Source organism: Emydura macquarii, unplaced genomic scaffold, assembly GCF_026122565.2.
Source record: "Emydura macquarii macquarii isolate MOO-44397 ecotype Brisbane River unplaced genomic scaffold, CSIRO-AGI_Emac_v2 contig_3477, whole genome shotgun sequence".
In the NCBI taxonomy this organism is placed as follows: domain Eukaryota; kingdom Metazoa; phylum Chordata; order Testudines; family Chelidae; genus Emydura; species Emydura macquarii.
The window spans coordinates 228030-249732 of record NW_027133614.1 but is presented as its reverse complement, the minus strand read 5'-3'; the positions used below and the strand labels follow the sequence as shown (position 1 = coordinate 249732).

The window sequence follows — 21703 nt, the reverse complement described above, 5'->3', positions numbered from 1 at the left end:
TGGGGTCAGACAGATAAGGAAGTAATGTAAGGGTACAATGGTAAAATATGTGTAAAGATAATACTATTATATTTGCTTTGCTGAGTCTCTTGCATTTTGAGATAATTGCTTCATTTACTAAGCGATTAGGAGAGCAAATAATACCATGCTGGCATGAGTCCAGAGCTCTGGTTACATGTGCAAGTCTCCTCTTGCACAACTCCACCAGGCAAGGCCACGTTATTAATGTAATCTTAGAGCTAATGGTGCATGTTAGAATGCTGAGGTAACAGAGATGAAACACATACACACTCTTCCAGTAAATGCTGCTTTATTTGCTGGATTTCCCCCGCCCCCCCAAAAAGTTAAATCAGGCAATTATCTAAGCAAAAAAACACTGGGAGAAAGACAGGTCTGTAATAAAGCCCTGTACCTATAGCTCCTTTCTGAAGCAGAGTTGGCTGTGGTAACACATTTGTTGAAGGTAAGTTTCTGATGAACAAGGTAGAGTAATTTTAGTTCTAAAGGCACATCGCAGCTTGGACAATCCACGTGTTACCTCCCTATTCAATTTTGGCTTCTTATTCAGGGATTTTTGCAGGCCAATAGCTACCCTGGTAATCTTTATCATGCATAATTATTTGCAGGGGCTGATCTCATTGTAGGATGGCATCTTCCTTTTGAAGCATGAAGTGTTTCTACGCTGACCCAGCCCCAATATTAAATAGGAGAGACCCAAGAGAAAAGCATTCAGCAATATTACACACCCATCACCTTCTTCCACATGCTTAGCAATTCCCCATGGAGAAGACAAACTTCAGTTTTCTAGCTCTATAGGTGTGGATGGGGCAAGTACAAAGTGGATGATTGAACAAGAACTTTACATTGACGTACTGCTGCAGCTCAGCCAGTTTCAAGCAGACAACACAAGGCTGCTGATCACAGGGCTTAAGAGAACCAGCATCTGCCGTGACTTTAATCAGCTCTGTGCCAGCCCCTGGAAGGCTCAATGGAGAGCTAACACCAGGCACAGCAGGTGTGGGTTCAACTATTCTGAGAACTCCTCCCTCAAGCAGACACTCTCTGGCCTCCCCACAGCAAACTGTTCTCTAAAACCACAGGATCAGCAGTCTGATATCTCTGCTGGCAGCTTCTCTCTCTACGGCTGAGGGGTGTAACGCAGATACTTCTTGCCCGACGGGAGTTCCTTGGTGAAGATTCCTTCAGGAAACATCTTTTTGGCCTCATCATCTGGCAGGCTGGGAATAACCATGACTCTGTCACCAGCCTGGTAAGAAATGGAAAATATTTTAGTGAAGCAGAGAACTCCAGTAACTCCGCAAGATGTCCGCTCTAAGAAGTGAGACTTTGCTCCCCCATTCCTCTTTAAAGTCTAATAATAATATCACGATGTGCAGATGCCACCCTCAACACCAGTGTTAAACGACCCCTGCTACAAACAAAGAGATGCTATCTCCGCTGAGGCAGAAGTGGAAAATGAATAGACCCTTGAACCCACTGTGCCATATTCAGATATGCAGCAAGCAGGTCCACCTGCCATGAAGTCTTGGACACATTCAGCAGTGACTTGAATGGAGATGGGTTCTAAAGGAGGCCGGTCTCAATGTAACTTGCACCAATGGGGCAATCAGCAGGTGTACAGAACCAGTAACTCCAATGCAGCAAAAGAGAGAAATGCAGCCAGACAAGTAACTTACAGAATGGTTTAAAGGGAAAATAGGGGAACTTCCTCTTTACACCTTTCTTTGCCTGCCATTCGTCTTCCAGCTAGTGAAACAAGAGCCACCAGCATGCTGATCCGTTCAGACACAACAATAACTCATGTGGTAATCATCAATGTCCTCACAAGGAGGAAGCTCCCAAAAGATGACAGAATTTCAACAAAGCCTCCAACTTTTGTGAATGCCCTCTCTCCAGATAACCCTCCCACAACGTCTCAGGCCTAGAGAGGCAGAGAAGGAAACAGTTTCCCTCTGGTTGGTTATGCAGCACTTGGGACAACCCAGCAATAGGGGTGGTCTAAAAACTCCCGCATCACAAGTGCAAAGCTGAAGAACCGACCAGCGAGGGCTATGTCTTCAGAAATGACTAGTGACGTTGGGAGGCCAGCCCAAGACACCTTAAAAGGACCTGAACTTAAGAGTTGAGAACTCAGTCCTTTTTGGAAGTTTAGCTGATGTTGACACCATACAATAAACCCAGTGTCTACTTACACTTGTACCACACACCACTGCTGTGGGGAATGTCATAGCAGCAGTAAGCACTGAAGCAGCAGGATCTGAGTTCTAGGACACCAGCCTCTACTTAAGCTAAAAGCAATGCTCTATTAGCAGGATAGATCTATTCCCCTTGAGCATTTGAGTCCAAGGCTCGTGAGGAACTCTAGCCAGTTAATTAAGACAGTAACAAGTCAGAAGGATGCCAACAGCCAGATGGGGGATTTTACCTGCACCAGAAGATCTCTCTTTAAAAAGGCATCAGTTACCCTCAATGGTACTCAGCTGGGTTTTAAGGAGAGCGCTTCATCATTAGGATGAAAAGACAGTCTGCCCAGTGTTACAGAGGTCAGGAGAGAGCTCATTAGTTTAGTTTAATAATGAAAAGCTACTTTTCATTATGAAGATTTTTCCACTAGGAAAAGTGACCTTGCTGGTTCCAGAAGATAGCGTGGATAAAAGGAGATTTTTCTGTGATATAGACAATATATGCAAGCACCAAAATGGTCAATTTCTGTAGAAAGAAGAACATGGGTCTCCCTCCATAGATGGAGAAAGACAAAACCCCTGGGTGAGGTTTCACACCGATAGGCTCTCGAAGACTTTGTTAGGGCTCCCCTGCCCCCTCTCTCTCTGTTCCTGACACATTTGCAGAAAAAGCACCAGCCCAGAGTCCAAAGTGCAGGTAATGATGTTTACTGGGGTTAATATCAAGCAAGTCTCAAACCACAGCTCTTCACATCAGTAGAGCTTCCCTCCTCCTTCTTGGGAGGCTTAATTATACCTGTAGTGCCCATCCCTGGTACCACCCTTTACAATGTATGGTCATGTTCTGTTTTGGAGGGTTGCAGGCTGGGTACCTCCTCTTTTGTATCCCTGGGGAGGGTGGGAGGGAGAGGGAAGCAGTGAGGTTAGATTTTTGCCATAGTCACTTTTTTATGGCTCTTTAGAGTTTTTCTTTCAACTCCCTCCACCCCCCTTGCTCCTCCCAACTGGCCGCTTGACCTTGCTCTGGCATCTGCCTTGAAGAGGAGTCAGAGCTTCCTTCATTTGTACAATCATCTATCAAACCCCCACTGCCCCTCGGCACCACTTTAACTACATCCCTTAGCTCTCTTCTCACAGTAATAAAGAAAACCCCTCTGGCTCGGGGGAGGCAAACATAAGTGTCTTTTTGTTCTTGGTTTACATATGCATCCTGAAGACCTCAGCTTCCAAGGAGGCAAGCAGGCCCAAAATTCTACCTCAAGCAAATACACAGACCTACATATTTACACAAATCTAACTTTTATACTGCTGTCCCTAACAGAGGCCAGATTGTGTGGTTGCAAGAGAGGGCTTTCTGAGACAAGGGCAGGATTTGGCTTTGCAATGCCACTTAAGCAGAATTGTTATTCTGCACAAGCAGGAACAGACTCCAGCTCACCTTGCTATAGCCCTGCAGAGCCCACACTGAAAACAGGAGGAAATACAGTCATTTATTATCACTGAACCAACCAGGTATGATTCTTAATGAGAGCCATGTGGGTAATGCTGTTGTTACTCTTATTTTCTGACCATTACTATACCTCTCAGTAGAGCTGTGTGGAGAAAGATAATTCCATTTCACAGAGGATTTCAATAGTCTCAGATCTGGTTTGCTCTGGTTAGGAATTAAAACCCATCTTTTCCACCAAAGGAAATGGAGCGCCACCCCCAGGGCTGTCTGCATGCCTGGATTCCACTGTGATGTCTGAAATCGCAGGCCAATTTTGCCAAATTCCGACGCAATACTCTTGTCAGAATTCTTCCAGCCATTTCCAGCTCTACTTCTCAGGCTTGTGGGGTGCCTTTAGCATATGCCAGGATTACATGGACTCTCAAGAATCAATGTCTCTTAGCACCTCCTTTTGTGTGATAACTGCCCGACTTCCACCTCACCCTAAAAATGTGCAAAGAGGCTCATGGAACTGTACTTCTCTACACAAAGAGCTGTCCTGCAGCACTGGGTTCTCCATAGATATTTACCTTCCAGTCCACTGGGGTAGCAACCTTGTTCTTTGCAGTCAGCTGCAGGGAATCCACTACTCTTAGAATCTCATCAAAGTTTCTGCCAGTAGTTGCTGGGTAGAGGATGGACAGTTTCAGCTTCTTATCTGGGCCGAAAATAAACACCTGAACAACAGAGACACATAAGGAGGCACTCTGGCAATCTGAATAGAAGTAATTTTGAATTTACATCAGCTATAAGCATTTAACAGTATTAGGTAAGCCAAATTTCAATGAGACAGGTATTTTAATACCAAAAGTCTCCCTCATCCATCAAGGACCCCACTGCTTCCTTCAAAGCAATCCTTTCTCCATTCTTCCTACCAATAATCCCCACCCTCAGGCAATCCTGTGTCTTGTCTGTTTTAGATTGTAAGGCCTTCAGGACAGAACACATACTATTTACATTTATGGAACTATGTTAAAACAGTCCTCTTTTAAAGGAAAAAGGCATCCACATGCAAAGGAAAACTGCTCATCTGCCCAGATGAAGTATCTAACATTTCAGGTGTTAGTTTTATTTTGCTGCGTGGAGCATTACTGCTGATGTGGTTTGTGGGGTTTCTACCTTGAAAGGGGAAAACAACTTTTTTAATGCTAGTGTTGGAGGGGAGAAGGAATGTCACAAATGGATTTTAAGCATCCATTGAGAGGCCCTTCCTCCTCTGCCCTGGCTTTAATTCTACTCATTGCCCATTCAAGAACCCAATGTAGACTTTACCGATCTTGTAGCACTCACAGTCAGACAAAGCAGCTCAGGATCAGCAAACTAACACGTTTCTGCCACCCAGCTACAATTGGCTCCTGACCAACATCACAGCTGGGCTTCAAGTGAGAGTAGTTACAGCTAGGAGAGGGATTGCCCGCCCACCCCCAAGATGGCAGGCCCTGGCAAACCAAAGCAGGACAGGACTCATGGCTGAGCTAGTCCCATTAGACAGGAGTCAGCAATGAAAGGAATTGAACTGCTTTGACAATTTGCCTCATTCTCCAGGTCCAGTCACTAGTATGCAACGGACTGGTTACTTAGGGTGCTGCATGGGAGTAGAGTGTGCTATACAGACAAGGCATCAGGGTCTTACACTAGTGCCCAACATGCAGCTTGTACTCACCACACGCGCAGTCAGGGGCATGCCCTCCTTGTCCCGCTCGTCTGGGTCCAACATGCCCAACTTGATTGAAAGCTCCCGCTTCGCATCAGCGATGATTGGAAAGGGGAGCTTCTCGGTGGGCTCCTCACCGTTGTAGGCATTGATGTCCTGTAGAAGGAGAGGAGAGAATCCACATGCATTCTCAAGGCTCTCTGAAGACTCAGGTGAAGGGGGGGGGAAAACAGGTCCAATTTCAGTAGCAACACCTCTGGCTTTCAGCGTACACAGTAATGCGTTGCACCGGTCAGAGGCAATGAAGATTCTCGGCTCAGACTACCTTAGATTTCTGGGGTGAGGTGTCTTTTCTAAACAACGCTTTGAACTCGTGTCCCACTGCTGTAGTTACTTCATGTGCTGGACTGCCATGAGGGGTGACATTAGCGGAGGATATGAGGGCAGATGGGTGAAGGAACAGGGCTACAGGGTATTAGAGACAAAACTTCTCTTAACTTTTACTATTATTGGGTACTTACTCCCTCTCCCATCAGCCGCCACCACCACCCTGACGAGCTGCTTGGTTTTCAACTGTTTTTAAGCAAGCGCCTCACTCTAGTTTGTACAAACAGAGGCAAGCAAGTGCCTCGCCCTGCACTGGTCAAATCCCTTGCAGAGCTTTACCAGGAGAGATGGTGCATTGTGACGTTCGCTGTAGGTGGTGCGAGGAGCTTTATCTGGCACTAGCTCTTCCTTTATGACCCAGCCATACTCTGGTGTGGTATTTCATCGCCCGTGAGGCCAGGACTGCCCTTGGGGCTCTGATCTACCTCTGCAATTAAAGTGCACTGCTGCTGCTAAGCGAGAGGCGATTCTCTTTCCTCCCTGTACTTGCCAGACCCCATCAGAACCGGCTGTTTCAGACTGCAACAGAAACATTTCACGTAACCGAGGCAGTGGCATGGAGGGTGTGTGGAGCAGGCTGCAGAGGAACTGCCCACACCAAGGGAGCAGATTTAGGATCACCACAGCTTCTTACCCAAACACCATGACTCCCATTTTCCTTTACAGAACTTTCCCTGGGGAGGGGAAGGACAGTTTAGAAAGAAACTTGAGGCAGCAACCTAAAGGAATATAGAGCTGGACAAACTGGATCAGACCCAAGGGTTCAACTGGTCCAGTACACTGTCTGACAGTGGCCAGAACCAGATGCTTTGGAGGAAGGGGTACAAACCCCCTAGAAGCAGATGTGGGATAATGTCCCCCCCCCCCCCCCCACTGTCTAAGAGTTGAGACTGACATAAGTTCCAAAGTCAGAAAAATTTAATATTCCTTCCAAACCGTTATCCCTGATTATAACAGCTCTGGGTAGTCTTGATATCCATCTCATCATTCTTGAATCTTACTACATGCTTGGTCTCAACAACTTCCTGGGCGAGTGAGTTCCACAGTTTAATCACATTACATGGAAGAGTATTTCACTTGAGCAGTTTTGAATTTGCCCCCTTTTAATTCAACTGAACATGCCCCTGTCCTGGTGTAGAGGGACTGTAGGGAGAACTTGAATGCTCTATAGCAGGACTAAAGCACTAGACAGAATGGCTTGTGCTTCTGAAGACTAGACTTTACCCAGTTGGGAGGAGTACGCTGGGAAGAACAACATTACACAACCCTGCTTAGCTGTATTGATTGCGGACACTGCATTCCTTCATAGCAGCAAGGGTCAAAACAGAAGTTGTAGTAGATCAAGTAAAAACGATTGGAAAAACTTTTACCTCCATTACAAACCCTAGAAAGAATGATCTGTTTTACGTAGCGCTATGCAAGATCAATGAAAGCAGAAGTGCTCACGTTTTCTGAACACATTGTAAGATTGCCTATATTGGGCAAAGTTATTGTATTAGAGCTCAGATAAAGAGGGTTCATTGTATAGAGCCACAACGTGTGTAAACACACAGGGATAAGACATTTGGAGAGATAACAGATGTGAATCATTCTGTACACGATTCCTTGGGTCTCACTTCTGATAATTAGTCTTGCCCTTGAAAAGGTCCCATTACACATAGCTAGAGCCAAATTTAGACCTGAGGTAAGCAGGTTCAACATATACCAACTTCAATAGCAGCTATGCCACTTGGATCCGGGATATGTTTGGCCCGTGTTCTTTAGTAGGTGGAACCGACCTCCTGTCTGAGGCTTCAGGAGGTGGTGCAGGGCACAGAATTGGGAGTCATGGGAGTGAGTTATTTAAGTTCAGTGTCAATGTGGACACAAGAACAAATAGCTATAAACTGGCCATCAACAAGCTTAGGCTTGAAACTAGACAAAGGTTTCTAACCCCCAGGAGTGACGTTCTCGAACAGCCTTTCAAGGGAGCAGTGGGGGTAAAAAAACTGACTTCAAGACTTGACTGGACAAGTTTATGAAGGGGATGGTATAATGAGACTGCCTACAGTGGCATATGGCCGATCTGCAACTGCTAGCAGCAAATACCACCAACAACCAGAAATGGGACATTAGAGGGGGAGGGCTCTGAGTTACTACAGAGAGTTCTTTCCCAGGTGTCTGGCTGGTGAGTCTTGGCTACATGATCAGGGTCTAACTGATCGCCATATTTGGGGTGGGGAAAGAATTTTCCCTCAGGTTGGACTGACAGAGACCCAGGGGAGTTTCACCTTCCTCTGTAACATAGGGCACAGCTCACTTGCCAGTTTAAACTACTGTAAATGGTGGATTCGCTGTAACTTGATATCTTTAAATCATGATGTGAGGACATGATGTGAGTATCTCAGCCAGAGGTCAGGGGTCTATTACAGGAGTGAATGGGTGAGGTTTTGCGGCCTGTGATGTGCAGGAGGTCAGACTAAATGAGCATGATTGTTCCTTCTGACCTTCAAGTATATGAGTCTAAATAGAGTGCTGCTCTGTAAAGGAATCTAGAAAGCTCACTGAACAGACTGTTCAATCAAGAGCAAGAGGCTCCAGATTTAAAGACTGACTCGGTGTCTAAACCAAGTCCTAGCTTTCCTCTTGCCTTTCATACTCACTCACCACGAGACTCATCTGGAAGGCACTGGCTGTGCTAGGCCCTGGTGGGTACAGTGCTATGCAGTCAGTCTTTTCATTGGATTATTCTCTTTTAATTAAAGGATTGTGGTTTTTCTGAATCATTGAAAATCCCCAGGCATGTCATGAAATTCTGCATGAAAAAGTGATCTGGCTCCATGGGAAGTCTGGAGGGTAAAGTACAAACCTGCTTGTTTCTCCAGTTAATTTTTAGCAGCAAAGTCCCAAGATCTGAGTTTACACCATAGTAATGTGTCATGTGCAGTGAGCAGCTCAGTGGATAAAGACATGGCTTTCTGGACTCTCAGCTAAGCCTACCAGGCATTTGGCTGGAGTCCAGAAAAAGCTTCAAGAAACTGATTGGGTGGCTGCTGTCCAGTCTAGTAGGGATAGCCTCTTCCTTTACAACTACTTTTACTGTTATTTGGCATTCAGAGGGCAGGAGCTAATTTGACAATAAATTCACCTCTTTCCAGAAGAGCCAATCTTGCCCCTTTCTAGATCAGGGCAGCTCCTCAGTGCATGACGTGGTGAACCAATAAAGGAAGCTGCTAAATGGATTCATAGCAATGCTGTATTGCCCTGCATCAGTCCACAAAGTTTCAAAGCACAATATCCCTACCGTCAAAACTGAAAAACAAAATTAAACTCCATGACATCCATCTCTGTTTTGATATAGGTACATATTCTTGTTTCTATTACAGGTATGTCATATCCCCTAAAATGTATCTTGTTTAGATCTGCTGACATTTCCCAGAAATAATTTCTGCTATATTTTTCCTTTCCTCACTTCTTTATTATAAAGGTTATTAGCATGAATAGGGTATTTGTTTTAAGAGATCTGCTCCAGATGAAGTCAATCCTTCTCAAGCAAATACCCATAAAAGAGAGTAAAATAAACAGAGAAAAAGCAGCACCAAAGAGGCAATATCCAAGACAAAAGCCTACTGAGCCTTTGAAAACTGTTTAGAGATGGTTCTAAGTGACCCAGCAGATACATAACCCTGGATCAAGCAACCCTCTCCATTCAGGAGAAGCTGGGACTGGAGTAAGAATCCACAGGATTTAATTATTACTTTTGAGAAGCTAAGTCATTCCAGCCTCTCCACAATTGCCACAGATCTTCATAAAAACCTACTGCAGTCTGCACCCTTCAATGCAATGGAACAATTGACTCTTTTGGCTCCCCTATAAACTGGAGTTTCACTGTGTCCAAGTTAAAATAAGCAGGTGTCACCGAAGAGTAGGCTTTTCTCACCTGAAGATGTTGAGACTAGGTGGGCTAAGACAGCAATGAAGACAGGACCATCAACTCTTCCTAAGGCAATAGTAGCATCAGATTTTAGTGATCACTGCAGTGATCATTTGGCTCAGGAGGAGTGAGAGGGAGAGAAATAAAAATCTCACTTTCGGAAAGCCATTGCTGCTGGTGAAGAGGCATTTGTCATTTGCTTATATCAGCAGAACATTCAATTAGACCATCCCTGACAGATGTTTGTCCCACCTGTTTTTAAAAGCCTCCACTGATGGGAATTCCACAACCTCCCTTGGAAGTCTATTTCAGCCTTAATTTAAGGGCTGTTATAAAGAGGATGGTGATCAATTGCTCTCCATGTCCACTAAAAGGTAGGACAAGTAGTAATGGGCTTAATCTGCAGTAAAGGAGATTTAGGTTAGCTATCTGGAAACACTTTCCAACTCTAAGGAAAATTCAGTATTGGAACAGGCTACCAAGGGAGCTTGTGGAATCCCCGTCATTGGAGGTTTTTATTAACAGGTTGGACAAACACCAGTCAGGGATGGTCTAGGTTTACTCAGCCCTGCTTCAGCACATGGGAGATGGGGAAAAATGACCTCTCGAGGTCCCTTCCAGCCTAACATTTCTATGATTCATCCAAAGAAGTTTGCTGGACAATACTGGAGATGGTCCAGATTGAGAAAACTGGCTCTTTACCAAAGTTATGGTCATTCTCTAACCTTTTTGTTTGATCTAGTTATGAAAGAAGCTGCACTTCAAAGTGCAACCCTTATTTCATAGGTCTCAGTCTATGATTTCACACAAACTGCCTTTCTCCAGACAGACAATGAGCAGCTTGCATCTGCACCCCAGGGTTTGCTATTTCTTGCTGTTGAAGTGCTCTGCTGTGTTCAACAACTGAGCAGGGGTCTCTCGGGGTTTTGCGTCTGGCTCATTGCTTACAGAAGTATTCAACTATGATCATCCCAGTTCAGTGCTTTGGGTCTCTGGCATCACCCTAATTAAGTCTCTAGTTCTCCAGGGATCTATCCTGGCATATCAATAGTTTAATGACTAGAGGGAAATATACGTGTGGATTACCTCTAGTATCAAATGTACAAAGATAATTCCAAAACAATCTGTTGTCTTTGTAATGTAATTGCTTTTGGTAAGAACAGCTTTCCATACTTCGTAAATTAGATGCGGATAAGAAAGAGCTGTAACCAATTGGAGCCTCCCAGTGGTGGTTTATCATCATCTCTCCCTCTCTAAGAGAGTCTCTGATGCACCAGGAGTTCTCGTCAACTTCAAAAGCTCACAGTCCCAATGTGACCCTCTGCTCTCAAACTCACATTAACCAGCTGATGAAGGTGTCATGCCTGGTCATAGGGTCATCGCCTGTTTATGATGCATACCATCACTACAACAAGAAGCTGAGATAGTAGGGTTCAAATCCCAGTTCGTTTTCCTTTTAGCAAACAGTTTGAAGCCTAATCCCTAGTTTTCAGCGGAAGCTTGTGCACATTAAAAAGACATTTCTAAGTTATTTCTATAGTGCTATACGTGTATAGTGTGCTTCAACAAACAGTGAGATTATTTCCCAGCACATGACAATGCACAGTGTTGGCTGGAGCCACTCATAAACAGAATAGCAGTAATTGCTGAAGACCAATATTCAGTTGCATTGGTAGAACTCTGGGGGACGGAGGACTGGAAGAGCAGAGGTTATTGCAGGTCAGGATTGAAATACATTCACAAGAGCTGAGAGGCTATGTTATTCATAGATTTTAAGGCAAGGATTATGATCTCTTAGTCTGACCCTCCTGCATATTAGGCCATAGAATTGCTCACAGTAATTCCTGCATCAAGCATGTAACTTCTGATTGAACTAGAAAAGATATTTCAGAAAGGAGGCATCCGATCTTGATTTAAGATTTCAAGTGATAGAGAAGCTACCCCCTCTTTTAGTGAGTTGTTCCAATAGTTCATTATCCCCACTTAAACATCTGCACTTTATTTCTAGTCTGAACTTGTCTGGCTTCCCACTTCTGGATACAGAACCTTGTTCTGCTTTTGTCTCGTAGATTACAGAGTCCTCTGTTACAGAAATCTCTTCATGTAGGTACTTGTAGAAGTTGATGAAATCACCTTTAGTCTTCTCATGGATGAGCTAAGTAAATTGAACGTCTAGGCTCACTAAAGGCACATTTTTCCAGACCTGAGATTACTCACGGCTCTCTTCTAAACTCGTTCCAGTTTTTCTTTTGTGAAGTGTTGACACTAGAACTGGGCACAGTATTCCAATAACGGTCTCACTGCTGTCACATACAGAGGTAACGCCACATCCCTGTTCACACTCATTAGTTTCCAGTTTACACATTTGAGGAGTACGTTAGCTCTCTTGCCCGAGCGCCACATTGGGAACACATGTTCAAGTGGTTATCCACCAGGACACTTTTCTCAGCTATCCTTCACATCTCAGGGACTGCTGATGGTTCTCTCTGGGATCCAACTGATGCCCTCATACATTAGCAAGCTCCCTCATGTCCAATTCCTAGTTTGGAGTAATCTTATCCTGCAGGAATGATTAGGATGCCATGGACACTGACTGTGCTGAGTCGGAATGAGTAAGGCAGCATTAAGAATAAGCATTAACATATAGCTGTATTCCTAGCGCAATATATTCCAGATTCATTTCCATATGGTGCAGGCAGAGAGACAGCGTCAAAGCCTGGCAATCAAGCACTTTAAGAACAAAAAGAAAAGGTGAGGGATAGGCAAGGCAGAGCTGAGCTGAGCCTACCCTCTAATAAAATAGCGTATATCTGTATTCTGATCAAAATGCTGAGCCCACTAATCACATGGGTGAGAGTCAAACCCAAAGCTATAAGCAACAATGATTTCTGGCACAGAACCTGGGGTGGAGGAAGAGGACTGACGAAAAGGCATAGTCTGGCCAATTGTTTGACCACTGACAGTTTGCTCCTAGTGTTCAAGAGACCAAATAACCAAATTTATTGTCCGCAGACAAAGCAGAGCAATACGAAAAGTGGACAGACATACCCTCCTCCCAGGAAGCAAATTCTTGCAACATGTTCTCCTTATGCAGTAGGTGTGCGTCAAAGACATGAATGTCAGCTAGTAGTATTTGTAGTGTGATTTTACAAGTTACAAAACTCTTTATGCTTCACTAAAAATCCAATCTGCCAATTCGTACCAGTTCCTCAACTGGCTGTTCTGTTCCTTTCTTAGCTGTTTTAAATTCTATATTCCAAACTAGTTGGGCGTATAGGTACAACACAACCTGTGCTAGCATACGCCATTCATGTATCGTGGTTTTGACAAGCTTCCTATTTTCTAATGCCAAAACTGCCTTCAGCTTTGTATCATGTTGTGGGATACTTGACGTGGGTGAACAGAATTGAGGGGAGGGCATAGTTAGTACATTCAGTTAAATATGAAGTGTGTTGGAAAGTTAGGTTCTCTTTATATTTTAATACCATACACATAATACCTATTAATGTGGTGTATACTACACCTAACGTGTATTGGCTAACCAGAGTATGTCTGTCAGTCAATGGCTTTATTCCATTGGTATGCTTATGTTATAAAGCAAGACCAACACTTCTGGATGCTGGTAACACAGGCAGTTATTCAGGTCTGCCTCATACAGTTCACTACTGTCCCCTCTTCTCCCCAGCGTACCTTACACCAGGAGAGATGGTCGTTGACATCATCAATGGAAAGGGCTATCATTTTAACGTTGCGCTTGCTGAACTCGGGTGCCAGCTTCGCTGCTCGGCCCAGCTCAGTTGTGCACACTGGAGTGAAGTCCCGGGGATGGGAGAAGAGGATGCCCCATCTGAAAGAGAACAGCATGGGAGACAGCAACAGAATGAGTGGAGATTCTGATTAGGAATCATTGTTAGATACCCAAAGAAATACACAGCTGCAGCTGGCATTTTAAGCCTGCTAGCCTCAGGAATTAAGTGAGCCGTTCATCTCCTCAAGTGAGCAAGGAATTCCTTTAAGAGAGCTCCTCCTCCTCCGTCATGGTATAAGGCCTACATGAAGCGAGACTCCCTGAATGAGTCTTCACAATTCTCTTCCCCATCTTCACTATTCATTCTCACCTTCCTGCTTTGCATCCCCACTTTAGCTTTTTGATGCCCACAGTTCAGCTGTCACCACATCAAGAGATAATGTAGTAACCAAAAACGCTGAAGTGATAAATCTCCAGTGACTGCCACCTCTGCTCCCTTTCTCCAGAACATACATAGCTGCATTTCTCTGTCAATTGTTATCACCTAAAGTTAATGCCTGTGTACATGGTACGCAGCAGATACCTTTTAGGCAAGAGTTCTCTGCTACTCAGTCACTTGAATTAACATACTGAAAGGAGTCTCTGATATTTTACAACCCCAATACAGTTATATGCAGTTTGCATCTTGCCAGTTATCACAAGGTGGGAACAACCCTTCAAAATAAGGTGATGGGATGTGTCTTACTTCTGGCCTGGTTTGTTGTATTGAACCCCAGAATATTAGTAGTTAGCAGCTGCAGTGCTGTGATATATCTAGGGTCCGGTGTGATAAATTAGAATACGTAACTCTTACATAGTGCTTTTTCATCATTAGATATAAAAGTATTTTACAGAAGAAGTTAGTATCCCTAAACTTCTTTTACAGATGAGGATATGACTTGCCCTAGCAGGCCAGTGGCAGAGCTGCGGGAGGGGAAGGGGGTCTTCTGAGTCCAAGTACAGTGCTCTATCCACCAGGCCACACTTCCACACATTAATGAGCTGGGGAAGGTCAATTTGAAAAATGGGGACAGAGTCCACCCAAGCAATATGTATTACAAAAAGTCCTCACAGAGGAAGAAATTTCTAAAGCATGTCTCAGTGCCTAAAAAGGAACAAGTGAGCATTTCTTAGAACATTTTTAGCTACATAACGGGGATCTCATTAACAGTGAAAAGTTACAGATGCTTATGCCATAAGCTCATTATTAATCCTACATCAAAACCTTGACCCATAATGTATACATTACTTGCCACATGGCATTTTTTAATGTGACCCACAGTTGACATGAAACACATTAGTCTGCACTAGCCTGTGCAGCCTTCCTCCTTATTTGAGCTGGAACAGCCCTGTTTACTCAGGGACAAAACAAGTTACAATTTAGCTCAGATGGACCTGAATTACTGAACAAGTCTGGTTGTCCGGGGAGTTGATTGGTTGGCACCTTGTTATTACTGTATATTTTATTAAAACCATAAAGCTAACTTTTAACACCATTTAAATATAAAAAAGGCAAACTGTTGAGTAGAGATAAGGCAGAAAACCTGCCAAGTTCAGCTACTATAGACTTGCCAATAATTTTCAAAATGCACCATGGGTAGCAACGTAAAATTAGAATCAACTCCCAATTGCACTTCCTTTGCTTATTTAGCTGACTCAGCAGTGCAGAATGAAGTGTGCTCAAATACTGTGTAGTCCAGGAGGAACACTTTCAAAGATCAAAAGCTGAACTGGGTGTACAGAGGGTAACAGGCTGAGAATTATGAAAACCCATGAATGTGCCTAGGAATCTAGCAATGGATTTTGAAGTGTGCTGCATTTATAGGAATCTCATTTGACGGACAATAGGCTCTGGCCCACAGACAAGGAGCTGTGGCACCTGGCCATTGTCTTGACCTTCAAGAACCTTTTTGAGTTTGTTTTTTTTGTACAGAGGGATTTTTAGATCAGACTGCATCTTAAAACCACCAGCCTAAACAGCCAAATGAGACTAGGACACTGCTTCTGCTGCTTGAGCAAGCCTCGGTCTGTTCCATCCCCAAGCTCAGTCAGTTGTGAGGACACCCATTTATATATGATTACGGACAGCTAAATCATTCTGACATGTAAATGTGAAACCCAGTCCAAAAGAGATCTGGATTTTCTGAAATTAACTCCCCCCCACTACTTAGCTAAATGTTGTGCGCTTCATTTCCACCAGCACCACCCACCTGGAACATGGGATAATGATACTGATTTGCTCTTGCAGAGTGCTTTGAAATAAATATACTAAGCATTATTGATAGACTGGGCTTGGATTTTGGTCGTGGAACCAATTCTGTGCACCATTGCTAATCCTGGCATAAAAACTGCAACCTAAGTTTATAGATTATTTGCACCTCTACAATGCCTTTCCTGCAAGGTTCTCAAAGGGCTTGTCTGCACTTAAAATGCTAACACACCACAGCTGGGCCACTGTAGCACTTCAGTGTTGACACTATGTTGACGGGAGTAGAGATTTCATCTTTTTACTTTCACCGCTTCCTTCACTACCAAACCTAATATGTGTTTCCTCCTTGTAGCCCAGGAGATTCCTTTTATCCCCCATTTAGTACACCTGACAGCAATAACGAATGAACTGCCTCTAGCAGCAGAGTTCCTCTATTTAGTCTCATGAGTCTTCCTTAATCTGATGCCACCAGATTATCTTGGGAAATTACTGCCTTGTAATGCCCTACCAGGAAACTGCTGTGTCATCCCTGACCCCTAAAACACATTTGAAATGACTATTGTTATATTTCAGATGAGCAAACATTAGACAATGGATAGTGGAGCAAACTGGCACAGCAGCTTCTCTTTATTTTAGTCACATGGCCTTGTGGGCTGAGGTTGTTCTATACATAGCATGAAAGTTAATATTGTTTTATACTCCCCCATCGGGGAAGTTGGGTATAAAGATGCAGATTTGTTTCCAGGATCCACTGTCTACTTTGTTTACTCATCTTAAAACACAACCAAACTGCAATCCGACACGAAACATTAGAGCCTATTTGCACTGGGGTCAGAAATGACTCAGTTGTTTCAAAGCCTACAGGAAATCCTATTCTTTCCAAACCTCATACTGGGTCATGCTAGAAAGTGTTACATCAGATACTGAACAACTGCCCTGATGACAGGTTGAGCCCACATTGCCAGAACCTTTGTATTTCATGTTAAAGCATGCTCCCTGTTAGTGTTATGGAAGACGTGCTCTTTAGACTGAATAGTAACTGTTGTGCCCAAATCCTCAGTCCCATTTTAATTACAGTCCTTACTGTGTTCCATTTGGTGAGCAACAGACATAGTCTAGATCAGTGGTTCTCAACCTATTTACCATTGTAGTTTGCATCTGCAGCACTCTGTTATGTGGGCCGCATCTGCACAATATATATTCTACCTGAATGGCCTGGAGGATGTCACATGGGCCACAGCTGTGTGCTGAGTGGGCCGCAAGCGGCCACGGGTTGAGAACCACTGATTTAGATCCTATGCAGATTTCACCAGAAAGGTACATTATGCTTTGAGTTGTAGATTGTGAAAATACTGGCCTACGTATTGCCATAGTAACAATACTGTATTTAAAACTTCAAGGGATGGTCAGACAGCTTAGTCCCAACATTTAGCATTTGTAAAATGTTTGTAGAAACTAACAGAAATGCCTTCAGGAAGTTAACAGCTTCATTGAAAAGTTTTGTTTTGCTTTAAACATTCTGCTGCAATGTTTGGAAACCAAAACCTCACTGCATCATGCTATAGCAGGAGGACCACAGCCTTTTTTAAATTCTGAGTTCTGTCAGAGAATATAGCTGTTTTCACATTCTATACACTACATATTGCAGCTGTATTTAAAAGAGCATGGGGCAATTGTGTTGTAATTGGGTCTCTGTAGCATGACCAGAATCCAAAAAACGTACCCATGATGATATGAAGCCTGTGGATCTGCCCACACTACAAATACACCATTCAGGAACCTAAAGTGTCACAAAGCACTGTGCAAACATTAACAACAAACTCAGGTATGGAACAGATAGTGGCCTGACTGAAGCTGCTTGTCTCAATCAGCAAATCAGGTCATTGCTGCTCACCTATTTATTGTATTTCCTTAAGCTACATTCTTAACTATTATTTCCAAAAGACATGGTGAAGTAGTCGCAGCATCACTCAGAAAACTGGGCTGAAATCCTACCTACCCCATTAAACTAAGATTCTCATTGACTTCAGCAGGGCAGGATTCCACCACAGGATGCAGTTTTCAAAGGCATCTTTCACTTTCTTGCCTACCTGATATACATCAGGTGGAGATTGACCTCTCAGGCTGAAAAAGTGAGCTCCAACCTAATGGAGCTGGAGGAACAATTTAGGGTGGGAAGTTCCTGTGACTGCCAATAACGCTTTGGGAAAGAATGGATTGCAGACCAAAGTACCTGAGAGGGAAGAGGGCCAATTCTATTCTGAAGAGCAGTCTCAAGTAATGGAGCCTGGCTTGTGGACAGAACTCCATTTTTTTTTTTAAAAGGAAAAGATTCCCTAGGTTGTCCAAGGCTTTCTGTTATATGAGAAGGTAACTTATTTAGAGGGTTTAAACTGGACAAGTTCCCTGGGGTTCACTGAGCCAGCACATTTTTCTAGACGCTGTCCAAATCAAAGCTTTCATTTTTTAAAGTCTTTAGTCCCTATGATTAAAGATTATGAATTTAATGTAAACTGATGGTATAACCTCTGCCCGAGAGCTTATCTGTACACAAAAGTCACAATGGTTTGAATTAACCAAAATAAGCCTATTTAAGTGTTTACACTGGGGGTTTGCTCTAACTAGAGTGATGCAATTTCTCTTTATATATAAGGCCTTAACTTACCTGAAATTACTGTGAGAAAGATGTATATTCATTTTAGTGAGTAACTCTGAAGTTTAATGACAATTGAAAAGCAGTCAGTATTGCTAACTATTTCACCACAGATCAAAGAACACGAGAAGGGAGGAGGCCAATCCTATTACAAAAGGCAGAGTGGTGTTTCCTTTTGGTGACTCAATAGCAGATCCGGGCTTATGGGAAAAACACAACTTTTTTCTTGCCAATTTGATCCCTATTTATTCCCAAACAAATGTGCCAGGAGGGTAATCAGTAAGCATCCATATCTGTGTGAACACAAGAGATCAGAACTGTACTACAGACTGATAGATGCTCATAACTAAACCATACATAAGAAGTGTAAGGACCACTACGTGCCTATTTATTTTTTTTAAATTTTATAAGTGTTTTTTTCTGTAATTTTACACATCATAGCCCATACTTTTTAGACTTCTTATTCTGGTCTTATTTTCACAGCTAACCTCTTCACTTAGGAGGAAACAACAATAGATAACACAATACTCTGTTACTTCTGATATAAACAGATAAGGGAGACAACTCCTTCCCTTGAGTAATTACAAAAACAAAGTTTGGGATTTTTGTAGTAGCATAAGCTTGTTTAAATTACCTCTAAGCCTATGTCTACCCTATGAGCTAAGGGTGTGATTCCCAACTCACGTTCACATACTTGCGCAGAGCTAGCTAGCAGAAGTATAAATAGTAGTGTAGCTGCTGATAGCACTTAGCTGGGTCAAGTATCAACCCATCCGAACTCCGGGGGTACATACGGGGCACGGCTAAGCTGTGCACTGCTGCCCGTGCTACCAGCAGCTACACTACTATTTATACTCATGCTAGTTCTCAAGGAATACGTGTACCCGAGCTGGGAATCATACCCTAGCTCACAGTGTAGACATAGCCCTCGCGACACCACCTTCACTGCACACCCCAATTTTTTGGTATATTTTGTTGTGGAAAGGGAGCTCAGCATGAGACAGTTCTTGTAATCTTCTTCCTCACAAGTCAGGCACATCAGACCTCTATACATACTGAATTTTGGAGAAAGTCCAAGTGAAACATGAAAAAAACCCAGCATGGCCCAGAGTTGTTCAGTGTAACAATTACAGAGGAGAATCAGACTCATTTTTGACACTTGTGTGTAACAAATTTACCTACACCATGACACAGGGAGAAAAGCCTATGCAGAAGCAGAGTGAAAAGTCAGACAATGTGAGACAAATGTTGCTCTCAGCTACCCTGCTTTAAATCTGGAATGACACCACTGAATCAACAGTTATTCTAGATCAACACTGGCATAAGCAAGAGCAGAATTTGGCCCAAGGTGTGTGACCTTTTGGTCAATGCTTAGAAGGTTTGCATCAGTGTGGAAAAAAAAACTCCACACCGATAACTGACATAGTTATGCCAGCAAAAGTCTGAGTGTAGACACAGGGAAACTGGTATAAGCTATACTGGCATACTCCACCAGTAGAGCCCTTTTCTAGTATAGACAAGGCCTGAGTGTGTGTGTGAGAGACAGTGTGGTGGTGAAAGGATATGGAGGGGTGCTAGGGCACTGGAAAAAAATGTATAGTGGCGGTGCTGATGATGGAAACCATGTTTGGTGTTTTTCAGGCAGGGGTGCAGCAGCACCCCCAGTACCAGCACTACTGGGGAGAGGTGGTGAGCAGAGGAAGGGCAGGCTTGGGTCTGGTGGATCTGGAGTCAGAAATAAAATTATTCCAAGTTTCATAATGTTAAATAACCAGATAAGATTGAGATTAAAAAGGCAAGGCCTGCCTGATACCCCTCTAGCTAACCCCAGTCAGCTATGGCCCCTGCCCTTCAGAGAGAAAAGCACCCAGACCCTTCTCCCCCTCACCTCCTAGCCTTACAGCCCCCCCCCCCCAGAAGGCAGAGATCCCACACCCCTATAGCCTCCCATACAGAAGAGAACCCCACACCCTCTAACCATATAGCCCCTCAAGAGAAGGAAGAGAAGCCAACTTCTATAGGCCCCTCATAGAGGAGGAAGAGATCCCGCACCCCTATAGCCCCTCCATAGAGAACAGCCCCTCCCTCATAGAGAACAGCACCCCCACCTCTATAGCCCGCTCCGGGAGAAGGAGAGAGCCCAGCCCCAGAGAGCTGCCAGCCCCGCCCGGGGCAGCGGGGTCCTCGTGCCCGGCCCCGCGGGCGGAAACCCGGGGTGCCCGGGCCGGCGCCACTCACGAGTCTCCCAGGAAGTCGTGGAAGCGGATGCGGCCGTGCGTGGTGTCCGCCTCGAAGTTGGGCGCCTCGTCCCCCAGCAGCAGCCCCGGCATGGCTCCGCGACTGGCTCGATCCCCGCGACGAGCAACCGCGGCAGAGAGACTAGATCAGCCAGCGGGGGCGGGGCCTGTGCTGCCACGGATGGGCGCCTGGCCAATCGGGACGGGAGAAAGGCGGCCCGGCACCACGCGGTGCCGCACGCCAGCAGCCGGGTGGCTGGAGCACTGGGCTGGGAGCCCGGACGCTCGGGTGGTAGCCCTGGCTCTGCCATGAGCCCCTGGCTTGCGTGACCTCAGCCTGGGTGCTCGCCCTGTATGTTTGGAGGGCAGGCACCTGAGGCAGGGGCTGTCTCCTGTCAGGTGCTGGGGTAGCATCTGGTTCATGGCTGGGACCCCTAGGCCATTACCCCTAGCACATATAGTCATGGTGCCCACAACATGATCGCTCCCACAGCCCAGTTATCACACATTAAGGAAATAGTTTAACCTTATTTTAGAGGCAGAACAATTAACTGGCAGAGAAAATAGCAACTGACCTTCATTACCACAATATGAGGATAAGCAAGTAACATGAAATAGAAATAATAAAAAAGTGGCATTTTATTAAAAAAAACAAAAAAACATACCCCATGAATACAACTTTTTGCAACAGCTTCTCTGAGAAAAGCTCATAGGATGGTATAGCAATACATTACTGTCAACCAGTGTAACTCTTTGCCCGGATGTTGTGAAAGCCAAGACAATAACAGGGTTCAAAAAAGAACTAGATAAGTTCATGGAGGATATGTCCATCAGTGGCGGTTAGCTATTTTTCTTTTTCTTTCACTTATCACTTTATTTTGTACAAAAACAATTAAGTCGTTGCCACAGCAGCTGCCTGGGTTCTCTGCATGGTCCAGTGTGGGTCTTAGCCAGATGATCAGTGAATTCCTGATAAGGAGACTTGGTGAATACAGTCTCTTTCCAGAGGTCAGGGGTCAGATAACTGTAGGTCTTGGGATCAAATCAAAGATGGCTTTAGCAAAGTTGCCCAGTGTGGCAGTACAGCATCTGGCTGAGTTGTAGCAGTCATCAATTCCAGCCATCATCAGTAGTTTCTTGGGAACAGGGGCAGATACAATTCCTGTACCA

The 21703-nt window shown here is 44.3% G+C and overlaps 1 protein-coding gene across 1 annotated transcript; it reads right to left on the bottom strand.

The window, feature by feature from the left end:
• Positions 1 to 293: 293 nt before the first annotated feature.
• Positions 294 to 20687, bottom strand: PRDX6 (peroxiredoxin 6). Its single transcript, XM_067535129.1, has 5 exons — positions 20535 to 20687; positions 13338 to 13494; positions 5357 to 5503; positions 4224 to 4370; positions 294 to 1267 (listed from the first exon to the last, which is right to left on the bottom strand). Exons 1-5 carry the CDS (start codon positions 20624 to 20626, stop codon positions 1139 to 1141), a joined length of 672 nt encoding a protein of 223 aa, XP_067391230.1. The 5' UTR covers positions 20627 to 20687; the 3' UTR covers positions 294 to 1138.
• Positions 20688 to 21703: the final 1016 nt, after the last annotated feature.

Coding starts and splice junctions, on each gene's coding strand:
- PRDX6 (XM_067535129.1), bottom strand. CDS start 20,626: ATGCCGGGGCTGCTGCTGGGGGACGAGGCGCCCAACTTCGAGGCGGAC. Junction 13,495..20,534: donor CACGACTTCCTGGGAGACTC/GTGAGTGGCGCC, acceptor GTTCTCTTTCAG/ATGGGGCATCCTCTTCTCCC. Junction 1,268..4,223: donor CTACCCCAGTGGACTGGAAG/GTAAATATCTAT, acceptor ATTTCTTACCAG/GCTGGTGACAGAGTCATGGT.